Here is a 12,759-nt window from a genome sequence, read left to right as displayed (position 1 = left end):
TTCATGACACTCATGAAACAGGTGGTCTGGAATGACTGCATGAAGTACATACAAAAGATTTCACAATGGCTGACATGGAAGCTAGAAAACAGGCACCTGAGCTTTAGAACAGTCACCACAGAAGCTCTACTCCTTGAAAAGAAATTTAAAATGTAGTAAATGTATATATTTTTTTAATCCAGTAAATCGATGCAATGCAACATTGCACTGCATCTTCTTTTATTAAAATAAAAACCAGTTTTTATAGTCTCTGAGTTAAAGGTACCATATAATGGTTGACACATTTACTAGTGAAACTGATTAAAAGGTATTCACATATGTATCAATTTCCAAGTCAGAGATGCATTTGGTATAAGAAGCTTCTCTTTTTAAAATGGAAGTATTTGGGGTGGGCGAAATGGGTGAAGATGGTCCACAGGTACAAACTTCCAGTTTTAAGTGATGGAGCTGTAATGTACAGCAGGGTGAGTACAGTGAATAACACTGTGTGGTATATTTGAAAATTGCTAAGAAAGTAGATCTTAAAAGTTCCTATCACAAGAAAAAAAATTCCTAACTATGTATGGTGATGGATATTAACTAGACTAGTTGTGATCATTTCTTAATATGTACAAATAGCAAATCATTATGTTGTGCACCTGAAACTAATGTCATATGTCAATTATATCTCATATATATATATATATATATATATATAAAATTAAGATCATGAGTCATTAAAACCGGAATTCAAAGCTGAATTATTTTATGTGCATAATCATTTGACTTTTCTCAGAATATCAAGGGTTAAGGGAGCTAGGAAGAATGGAGAAGATAATTTTAATTCGTGGAGAACTTGGTTTGAGAGGAAGTGAGCAGTAGAGGGTTCTAAGAGATGAGGTATGGGTACAAGCAAACAGTCAGAAGGACCAGCACTGAATTTTTATCCCTGGGCTCTACTGCGGACACCTCTTAGTCTTTTGACAAATCTGGCAGTCATTACACACTGCCAGTGCCTGCACATCCCATAGTATGACACAGTTGTAAAATCAGTACATCCTTGAGATCTGACACAAGAAGGTGCTAGTCTTTTCTATAAAGATGGAACAGTCAATTGTTAGAACTCTATCCTCTAACAGGCAAGTGACATTTAATATTATTTTAGAAGGCAGATCCTCAACTCTTAGCTAACCTAATTATCTGTCTAGGTATTATAAACCAGTTACACATGACCCTAAAAATTCCACTTAAACATTTTACTTTAAAATCAACCTGGAAAACAGAATTCAATAATGAAAGCTGGGGCTTCCCTGGTGGCGCAGTGCTTGAGGGTCCGCCTGCCGATGCAGGGGACACGGGTTCGTGCCCTGGTCCGGGAGGATGCCACATGCCGCGGAGCGGCTGGGCCTGTGAGCCATGGCCGCTGAGCCTGCGCGTCCGGAAAGAAAGCTATTGAAGAATAACTTAACTATCCCAGTTCCTATGAACTGCACAGAAGTGTTACTGAATTATTATAGTCAGAATTATCACTGTTTTTACCTGTTGTCTTTCCCTGGATACATCTGAGTATATTCAACTCTGTATTTTTTGGCAAAAAGCATGAAGGCATTCATTGGTCTTTTGCACTTGTTAGGGGAAGTGGCACTCACAGTCCCTGAGCTGTGGGTTTTGACAGCTTTAGCATACAAGGAATTGGAAGAGAGCTGTGAGGATCCCGGGGAGCCACAGTTTTTACTGAATCCAGATCTTTCAAAGTCTTGACCTCCAGGTCCTCCACAAGACAAAGATGCACGACGCTGACGAGCCATACTACTTAACACGTAGACTGCAGAAGAATCCATAGGCGTGAAGTCATAGCTGTAAATAAATATATAAATTCATTAACAGGATTTTAATTCAGTATAGTTATCTGATTTGTGAAAACAGGATTAAAAAAAAAAGACCCTTAAGATCTGATTGGAAATTTCAATGTATTTTACCTTAAATAATGTTACCAACACTACTTTAGCAACTTCACCATTGACAGTTGCTTGTAAGATGAAAGCTTATGTATGCATTTACTAAATTTATTTTTTTTAATCTTGAGAATACAAAACGTTTTTATAAAAGAAGACTTCCAAGCCTCCCCACCCCAAAGGAATCTGTTGCCTCCCCACCCCAAAGGAATCTGTTACAATCCACATACTTTATTCATAGCAAACACCTTCTTCAAATCCCATACAACTCACTTATTCCTACTTTAGATTCATTTTTTGACAAATTTGATAATCTAATTTGTTGACCTCTAGCAGCCTGAAACTACAAAATTAAAACAGAGTAGCAAGCATATACCAGGCCTAAGGACTAACTACTACAGAAGACAAGATGTTGGGTAAGGACAGACAGAAGTGGTTAAATGTAGCTAAAGGAACTTAAAATGCACAGTAGCCTGGGTCATTTGTTTACAATGACATGTAAATACAGTCATACATGCATTAGTCTCCCCTCAAGGCTATCCATATATTATAACATAGGCTAATAACTTAAAACCCCACATTCATCAAGAAAGGCCACATTTTGTTACGTTCAGTTTACACAGGTATATAAGCTTTCCACATCATCTCATTTTCTCAACAAGCTTGCGTGGCAATTATCATTATCCTCTCTTTATATGAAGAAACAGGCTAAAAAAGATAACGTATTGTTCACCCAAGGCCTCACAGCTACTAGCTCTCAACCCAGATCTGTTTGTCCAGCTCCAAAGCCCCAGGTTTCCTCACGAGTACCATGGTACTCTGCACTGCTGTTGGCAAACCTCAAGGTGAATAATCATCAGATTAATTGAAAACATCATCTGAAAATTAGAAATAACGTAGACCACAGCCTAAGAATATACCTGTCAAGAGAATTCTCTTGTTCCAACTCTGTTAACGTCTACTGCTTACACTGGTAATCTCAGCAGAAAATCTCTTACTTCAACCCCAACTCCTCTTTCTCTCCCTGAAACAGAGATTCTGGCAGTCCATCAACAGGTTGATAATAGCTACAGGAATAGTATCCGCCTACAGGTGAAGCAATGTGCGATTATGGAATGATTCTGACATACGGAGAGCTGCCTGAGTGAGGTGCACGCCATTCACTGCACACAGTAAAAATGACTTTTACCAATTATCAACCACACAACATCCGCTTTTTTAAAGGTATTACATGAAATAAGTGTACTTACGAGTATGACTCCAAAATCATCCAATAAATGCTTAGCAATCAGTATTATGCCAGATAAATAATTTTTGCTATCTTAAGCCCCTCTCATATGTAATTTAGAAAAATAGCAAACTTGAGCATTTGTAAATGAACCTGACACAAAATTATTAATTTCTACTGCAGGAAAATAATTATAATTTGAAACACCGAAAGACTTAAAAATCGGGTAAGCTAAATTGACTACTGAAATTTGAAAACTCCACCATCTAGTGGTACAAATATAACCATCATCCATTTCCATTATGGATACAATTTAAAGTAGCTTGAAATATTCAATCACAGAATTCAGATTTTGACATGACTACAGCATTATATTACATAAAATATCTTTTTAAAAAAGCGTAAGTTTTTGCTATACTGAGCATTTGCTCTCTTTGCTATCTGTTCCTAAAATGTGCCTTATTTCACCTTTTTTTCTACATGCCATTCCTCCAGCTTAGGATGCCCCTTTCCACCGTCACTGTCTATTACTCTTAAAGAAAAACTACAATAGTATAGTGTCTATTAACTGAATCAGAAATATTAACCACTTAACCTCCCTTCAATATGATCCTCAGTTTACAGCTTTTTTCTTTTTTTTGAAGACCATGGAAAAATTAACTTACCCCAGTTTCTGCAGCAAAGCTATCACAGAGCCCGGCTGTGAATCCAGGCAGTCCGCTGCAGAGCCGTGCTGCTAACCAGGCTACACTGCCTCCCAACCAGCACCTACACACGGTACACACGGCCTTATCCATTCCCTTCTCTAGGCTGGAAGCAAAGAGGCAGGCCTATGTCTTAATGATCTTCAATCCCCAGTGCCAGCACATACTAGGCTCTCCAAATGACTGACGACTGACCGAGACGGTAAAAGAAATCATTCTGGAGAACATAATAATATAAAATTTTAATTGGGCTCAAAGCCCATCTCTGCCACTTACTAATGGTATGACCTTGGGCAGGTAACCCTCTAGCCTCAGTTTACTTAGCTCTGAAATGAAGATAATACATACTATGCAGTGTTGCACAGCTGGCAAAAAAAGACTGTACAAAAACACTTAAGGCAGAGGTGAGCACACAGCAGGTACTCAACTGGGGTATCAATTATTATTGTAAAAGTAGTCTAGATTGGTAAACTGACTGTCCTAAACGTGCCTGATGTCTAGAAGACTGGCCTCAATACCCAGTGTCTCAAATGGGCTTCTTCAACTCAAGCTCTCAACTCAGAAGCTTCCTTTCTACAACAGAGCCACCTATTGTTTAAGAGCTCATCAGTTTATTGCTGACTTCTTCTGGTCCTCAGCAAGCTAACATCTACTCCAGTGCCGTTCCTAGACCAGCATAACCCAAGAGCACCTACTGTGTGCCAGCTGGGTACTGTAATTTCTAGTCCTCACAACAAGGAGTAGAGTTAGGCAGGTGTTATCACCTCCATTTTACAGTTAAAACACTGAGGCTTGCATCTGCAGCAACATGGATGGGCCTGGAGTATCGTACTAAGCGAAGTAAGTCAAAAAGACAACCATATTCTAAAATGCGACAGGGAATTCCCTGGTGGTCCAGTGGTTAGGACTCTGTGATTTCACTACCAAGGGCCTGAGTTCAATCCCTGGTTGGGGAACTAAGATCCTGCAAGCCACGTGGTGCAGCCAAAAATAAAAATAAAAAATACTAAAATAAGATAAAATACAACACAAATGAACATATCTCTGAAACAGAAACAGACTCAAAGACACAGAAAACAGACCTGTGGCTGCCAAGGAGGAGGAAGGGGGGGAGGGAGGGATGGCAGTGTGGGGCGAGCAGATGCAAACGACTGACGATATATACACAGGACAGATAACAACACGGTCCTGCTGTAGAGCACAGGGAACGACTGACGATATATACAGGACGGATAACAACACGGTCCTGCTGTAGAGCACAGGGAACGGCTGACGGACGATATATACAGGACGGATAACAACACAGTCCTGCTGTAGAGCACAGGGAACTATATTCAATATCCTGTGATAAACCATAATGGAAAAGAATATGTAAAAGAATATATATATGTATAATAAAATTTTTAAAATAACAAGGAAATAGAATATTTCTAATATCACTAAAGTTCTACATTTGTCACCCCCAGAGGTAACCATTCTCCTGAACTGTTAATCATTCCCTTAATTTCCCAACAATTTTATTATAAAACTCACTCATAAACACGATAAAAACTATAGTGACATTATGTTAAAATAACAACTATATTAACATGTTATATAATGTTTCACTGTGCAGAAATGAGCTAACATTGCAGGCTTGCTGTCCTTTCAAAGGGTTACTTACAGGCTGGCCCTTGACTAGCATCTGGAACTTGGATTTCGGGAGGGTTCCCATCACACCCACAACTGATAAAGAGTGGCTCACCGTTCCTAAACTGTGTGTACAAAAAATACTGTTTACCCTAAACACCTGCTTTCCTTTTGGAAGCTTTTGGTATATGCCAGGCAGAGGCAGCCTATGCAACCAGCTCCCAATAAAACCCCTGGTGCTGCGTGTCTAATAAGCTTCCCGGCAGATAACGATTCATACGTGTTCTAACTCACTGCTGAGGGAAATAAGCTTGTCCTGTGTGACTCCACCGGGGGAGGACTCACTGGAAGCCTGGCTTCCCCAGACTTAAGCCCACGTCTTTCCTGTTCATGACTTTGCTTCATATCCTTTCAATGTAAGATATCACAGCTGTGCATATGACTAAATACTAAATCCTGTGAGCCCTCCCAGTAAATCACTGAACCTGGGGGTGAACTTGAGGATCCCTGGCGTAACTGTATAATGTGTATTTTATATACTATAGAAAGATTATATAAATGTAATTAGATTTATAATTTTATTAGATATATTTCCAAACAACATCTGATTCCAGACTAATTTTTACTTAACATTATTTCTAAAGTTGATCCATGTTTTAAAATGTATGGCTACGGTTCATTCAACTTCCACTGATAAAAAGAATTCCATTGTAGATTGTATCACACTATATGCATTCAGTCTCCAGTGAATGAGTACTGATACTATTTCCACGTCATGAGCAACACAGCCTGAACTTTACACATCGCCTAGTGCATGTCTACAAGCATTTACTTCTCTATGGTGTACATGCAGAGGAATGAAACTGCTGATAGTCACTGGTAGACAATAAAGCGAAAGGATCTTCCAAAATTTTTTTATCCATTTACAGTCTCACCAAACATTAGAGGTATCACGGATCTAAATCCTAAGAATACTCTGAGTACTGGATCTTAACAATGTCTTGTTTTTCAAAAAAGACTGTATAAAAGAGAGTCAAACAGCATTTAGATTCCAATCTTGCAGATGTTTATTGAGCCTATGGATTTGATAATTATCTTAAAGAATGGGTCTTGGGGCTTCCCTGGTGGCGCAGTGGTTAAGAATCCGCCTGCCAATACAGGGGACACGGGTTTGAGTCCTGGTCCGGGAAGATCCCACATGCCGCGAAGCAACTAAGCCCGCGAGCCACAACTACTGAACCCGCGCGCCTAGAGCCCGAGCTTCGCAACAAGAAGCCACTGCAATGAGAAGCACGCGCACCGCAACGAAGAGTAGCCCCTGCTCGCTGCAACTAGAGAAAGCCCAAGCACAGCAACGAAGACCCAACGCAGCCAAAACTAAATAAAATAAATAAAAGCTAACTCTTTTTTTTTTTTTTTTTTTTTAAGAAAAAGAAAGAATGGGTCTTAAAATCCCAGATATCATATACTTTCTCTGGGTTCCTTCTGGGAGGAGGGTGACCAACTGCCCCCATTTTCCCAGGACTGAAGGGTTTCTAGTGGTGCAGGACTTTGAGTGCTAAAACCAGAAAAGTTCTGCACAAATTCAGACAGTTGGTCAACTTTCTTGAATGTCAGCACACATGGGTTCTTGTCCTATTCTACCACTTACTAATAGGATGATCTCAGGAAAAATCACTTTCCTCTTTAACTCTTTCCAAATGTCAACTTTTTGCTGTTTTTACAATTTTTAATCCATGCAACTAATGCCCTTGGTCAAAATGAATAGTAAACGAAGACACAGTTAACTAAAGAAAAAGAAAGATACAATTAACAGACTTGTGGTCTGGTTCAAAACTGGCCAGATTTAGCAAATTTTTTTCTTCTTAACTATCAAAGATGATCTATTTAATTCCTAGACATATAATGTGGTATTTTCCTAATCTAATCTTAAATGTTTTATGAAGTCACTTTTCCTACATGACTACTCCGTGTAAAAGTTTTTTTTTGAAGTATAGTTGATTTACAATATTGTGTTAGTTATTGGCATACAGCAAAGCTATTCACTTTTATATATATATTTAATATACATATTCTTTTTCAGAGTCCTGTCCTTTATAGTTTATCACATACTTCCCTGTACTGTACAGCAGGACCGTGTTGTTTATCTATTATATATATAGTAATTTATATATTAGTATCTGTTAATCCCAAACTCCTAATTTATCCCTCCCTACCCTCTTCCCCTTAGGTAACTATGTTTGTTTTCTATTTCTGTGAGTCTAATTCTGTTTTGTAAATAAGTTCATTTGCGTCATTTTTTAGATTCCACATATAAGTGATGATATATGGTATTTGTCTTTGACTTACTCCACTTAGTATGATAATCTCTAGGTCCATCCATGTTGCTGCAAATGGCATTATTTCATTCTTCGTAAAACTCCTCTTGAGGGACTTCCCTGGTGGTGCAGTGGTTAAGAATCTGCCTGCCAATGCAGGGGACACAGGTTCGAGCCCTGGTCTGGGAAGATCTCACATGCCGAGGAGCAACTAAGCCTGTGCGCCACAACTACTAAGCCTGCATGCCACAACTACTGAGCCTGCGCTCTAGAGCCCGCAAGCCACAACTACTGAGCCCGCGCACCTAGAGCCTGTGCTCCGCAACAAGAGAAGCCACCACAATGAGAAGCCCATACACCACAACAAAGGGTAGCCCCTGCTCACCACGACAAGAGAAAGTCTGCATGCAGCAACAAAGACCCAACCAACTCAGCCAAAAATAAATAAATTAATAATAATTTAAAAGCTCGAACTATTTTACTTTAATTACCAAGTATTTTTTCATTTATTCATATACAGTTGACCCTTGAACACTGTGGGTTTGAACTGCATGGGTCCACTTACACATGGATTTTTTTTAACAGTAAATACTACTCAGTCAATGGTTGGTTGAATCTGCCTACACAAAGGGCTGGCTCTAAGTTATATGTGGATTTTCAACTGTGTAGAGGGTCAGTGCCCCTAACCCCTGTGTTGTTCAAGGGTCAACTGTATATACCTCTTCTAAGTAGTCCTTTTATAATTCTCAGTTCTTTAAAGGTTTAACCTCCTAAACAGCAATCATTAGGGAGATTAAGAGTAAACTTTAATTTTATTTCAGAGAGAAAAACAAAAAGAATTCAATATTACCTTTTAAATGTATCAAAAACACCTGAATCATCAAAATTAATGGCATCGGGGTGTCCAGGAGGTAGACATACATCACCAACATGAATTTCACAACATGGAATGCCATGCTGTACCACAGTCAAGCTTGGATAAAATGATGACCAACCTAAAATTAAAGCAAACTATTGTTATATAAAGGATGGAGAGTGACAGAAAGCATCCAAATTATTTATTATATGATAGATATGTCACTTCTGAGTCTTAAAAATAAAAAGTATGTGACAGATTTATAACACAAGTCATGTATCTTTGCCACAAAGCAAATCCAAGTGTTTTATTTAAACAATGCAAAAGCCCTCCAAAACTAGTTTAATTTAGCATTTTACTAATATATCAAATTCTATCAATCAGCACTTCCATTGACCTACAAAATAGTAAATGATAAATGATGATGATTGAGACCATGAAATAGTCTCTGAATCATTACATTTGACAGTGTTAATGTGATTCAGGTTTAAAGCATATTTGGCCTCAACCAAAATTCAATTACCAGAATACTCCATTCCCCAAACTATTATCAAAACAACAGAGAGCTTATTATAGTATGCTACATGAATCTACAAGTTCATACCCACAGGAAGTAGAGCTCCACCTCACTACTGCTAAGACATTTAAACATCATTAGGTATTATTATAAGGCATTTCCTATGGTAGTTTTATTTAGTTTGAAAGAAGTTTTCCCTTCAAAAATTTTTTTCTTAATCATCAAAGAATTATGCCACAAGACATAATTATAGATTTAAGAAGCTTTCTTTAAAAAGTTACTACAAATTGAAAATTGAAGCCCTACCTTTATTTTTAACATAGAAAGGGTGGTCCAGTTTACACTCTACAGTAAGTAAACCATCTTCTACTGTACCAGGATCAAAAGTCAACTTCAGTACAGACTCGCCAAATGATATACTTTCTTCATGTGATAACAACTTTAGACCATCAGAACCATAGCCCTGGAAATACATGCATAGAGTAAATAAATTGGCAATGCTCAATTCAACATGGAGTGAAGTTCCTACTATGTGTAAGACTTTGTGGAAAAGGTAAAAATAAACAAGACAGGATCCTTGCCATTAAGGCGCTTTCGACCCAGTAGCAAAGAAAGGCAGATACTACTACAATATAAAGCTGACTGCATTATGGAGAACAGTAGGGAGGTTCCTTAAAAAACTACAAATAGATCTACCATACGACCCCGCAATCCCACTACTGGGCATATACCCTGAGAAAACCATAATTCAAAAAGAGTCATGTACCAAAATGTTCATTGCAGCTCTATTTACAATAGCCAGGACATGGAAGCAACCTAACTGTCCATCAACAGATGAATGGATAAAGAAGATGTGGCACATATATACAATGGAATATTACTCAGCCATAAAAAGAAATGAAACTGAGTTATTTGTAATGAGGTGGATAGACCTGGAGTCTGTCATACAGAGTGAAGTAAGTCAGAAGGAGAAAAACAAAACTATTGTAAAACAGTTATACTCCAATAAAGATGTTAAAAAAAAAAAAGATAAAAAAATAATAATAATAAAGCTGACTGGAACAAGTGCTTCAATCCAAGTACAAATAATGCTAATGGAGTTTAATAAAGGGAGATATTAACTCCAAGAGAAAAAGATTGGGGGCGGCTTTCAACTCCCATTTGAACTGGAATCTAAAAGAAGAATGCAATTTAGAAAGGTACAAGAACATGCCTTACACCAGGAATAGTTGGGACTAATAACTTCTTTGGAGAGTGCTGAGTATCTGCTAAAAATACAAGATTAGTTCAGAGTTGGGGCAAATAAGACTGCAAAGGAGGCCCCAGTTAGTAAGTAAGTAAGTAAAGGGATCTTAAAGACAGGCAAAATGCTTAAACTTTCCTTTGGGAAGGTACTAGGAAGTCAATGAAAATATTTTTATTAACATAATTGTTGATTTTAAGATGATGACAAAGACTACAGATAAAAGGTACCTCTAGTTATCAATTTATTTGAAGATATAACGAGAGAACCCCATTACAGTCTTGAACTGACAAGTGCCGTGGTGGTAGAACAGGGCTGAATTTAAATTCAACCAATATTTATTGAGCACTTAGTACAGGCCAGGTGCTAGGCTCTGAAAACACATGATCCCTACCCTTAAATTCACAGAAAAACAAAGGAGACAGACATGCCAAGAGCTAGCTACAGTGTCCAGTCAAAGTAACTAATGAAAGAAAAGGATAAATGTAAAAAATCTTTAAGGAAACAGAATGGATCAACTGAATACAAAGAGAGGAAACAGTCAACTTCATTCATGTTTTGAATGAAGCAATCAAGAAAAGGTTTTGAGGACTTCCCTGGTGGTCCAGTGGTTATGAATCTGCCTTCCAATGCAGGGGACATGCGTTCGATCCCTGGTGGGGGAACCAAGATCCCACATGACGTGGGGCAACTAAGCCCGTGCTCTGGAGCCCATGCGCCACAACTAGAGAGAAGCCCGCGCGATGCCAACGAAGAGCCCACGTGCTGCAACACAGCCAAATAAATACATAAATATTAAAAAAAAAAAAAAAAAAAAAAAAAAAAAGAAAGAAAGAAAGAAAGGTCTTGAATCTGGCAATCAAGAAAGGGTAGTAATACTCTTAAAAGGAGAAAAATGGACCTGGATGGGGAAGAAAAAGATGACTCCAGTGTTGGCTATACTAGTAACTAGATTACAGAATCTTCTAATTCTTAGAGCTATAAGAACTTAAAGCTAATTCCAGTTCCATCTTACAGATCAGGAAGGCAATACCCAGTGGGGTTGATAGACTGCCCAAGGCCAGTCATGCAAATAGCTGCTGGCAGAGCCAGAAAGAGCCCAGCTTTCCTGCCTCCAAGACCAAAGCAGCTTCCACAGGCCACCAAGGAGCTGCTGTCGACATTATCATCAGAGAAAAAGTGGTGAAGAGAGGGAGGAAGGGTAGAACCTTATTAACATTCAACATCATGGGCAGACAAGCCACCAGTCAAAACAGACAAGACATCAGAAGGAGAAGCAGGGCACTGCCATGCTACGCAAATCAAGGGAAGACAATCCACTATGTCAAACACTGCAGAAATGTCAAAAAGAACAAGCAGAGGTCTCTTTAGAAATCAAAATAAAACTAGTAACCCGAGACAATTTTAGTAGAGCAGCAGAGGCTGACGTCGGACTGCAGTGAACTTCACCATGTTGCTGTTTAGGAGGTAACAGCAACATGTAAGTAACAACATGTTCCTTAACATGTTGTTCCTTAGTATGTTGTTCCTTACAGCAAGAAGGAGAGACTGAAGGCAGCCAAGTCAGGACTGCCGTTCTCAAGAGACTCACTAGTAGAGGACAGCAGGAGCAAAACAGGAATTTTACACAAGCACACTTCACATGCCCAATTTCTCTGCCCACAGTGGAGATGGAGAAATTGAAGATTTCAAAGATAAAGGTTTCATCCAACATTTATCCTACTGCCTGCTGCCCACTACTGCCTTTGCTTATCGACTTAGAAAATACCAGCATTTTAATGGGTCATTTTAAAAGTAACTCAATCCTCACTTACCCATAGGAGAATTAACCACTTTGTAGATTACCTAAGGTAAGGCTTTGGTTTATTTATTCATTTTGTGCTTAATGCCAGTTTAATTTTCCCCAAAATAAAATGTGTAAAAAGTGCTAAGAAATACACTCGTGTTCCCATCTAAGAAAGCTTCATTATAAAGGTAAAACCTAGTAACTGCTCCTGTCCATCAGGCTAATCAACAGAGTAGTCACAAGAGCTCCTCCCCAAATGTAAAATGTCATTTAAACATGGCAGCAAATGGGAGGATACACCTGTACATTAATAATAAACCTATGTTCCCTTTTGAAAGACCTGTAAAAGTTTTAAGAATTGTAAATCAACCTTGTGAGTGCCCATCTGGAGATCTTCCTCATTATCGCAGCCTTCAGTTCTAGCAAAATCTTCCACATCCTGCCACTCCTTATTGCTTCCCTTATGAAAACACAGTCGTGTGCCTACAGTTTAAGTAAAAAACAAGTATTAGATTTGTGACTAGTGTGCTTGCTGCACAAGTAA

At 38.5% G+C, this 12,759-nt stretch overlaps 1 protein-coding gene across 2 annotated transcripts in view; it reads right to left on the bottom strand.

Annotated features, from left to right (window-relative positions):
* Positions 1 to 12,759, bottom strand: part of HBP1 (HMG-box transcription factor 1) — a 31,829-nt gene that overhangs the window by 3,096 nt on the left and 15,974 nt on the right. For both annotated transcript variants that reach the window (XM_055085082.1, XM_007105317.4), the window contains exons 6-9: positions 12,586 to 12,698; positions 9,493 to 9,649; positions 8,664 to 8,808; positions 1,519 to 1,836 (exon numbers count right to left, since the gene is read on the bottom strand). In XM_055085082.1, the coding sequence (XP_054941057.1) occupies positions 1,519 to 1,836; positions 8,664 to 8,808; positions 9,493 to 9,649; positions 12,586 to 12,698 (733 nt within the window). The remainder of the gene's footprint in view (positions 1 to 1,518; positions 1,837 to 8,663; positions 8,809 to 9,492; positions 9,650 to 12,585; positions 12,699 to 12,759) is intronic.

The sequence above is a fragment of the Physeter macrocephalus genome, chromosome 5 (genome assembly GCF_002837175.3).
Source record: "Physeter macrocephalus isolate SW-GA chromosome 5, ASM283717v5, whole genome shotgun sequence".
Taxonomy (NCBI): Eukaryota; Metazoa; Chordata; class Mammalia; order Artiodactyla; family Physeteridae; genus Physeter; species Physeter macrocephalus.
This window is presented reverse-complemented; position numbering and strand designations above follow the sequence as displayed.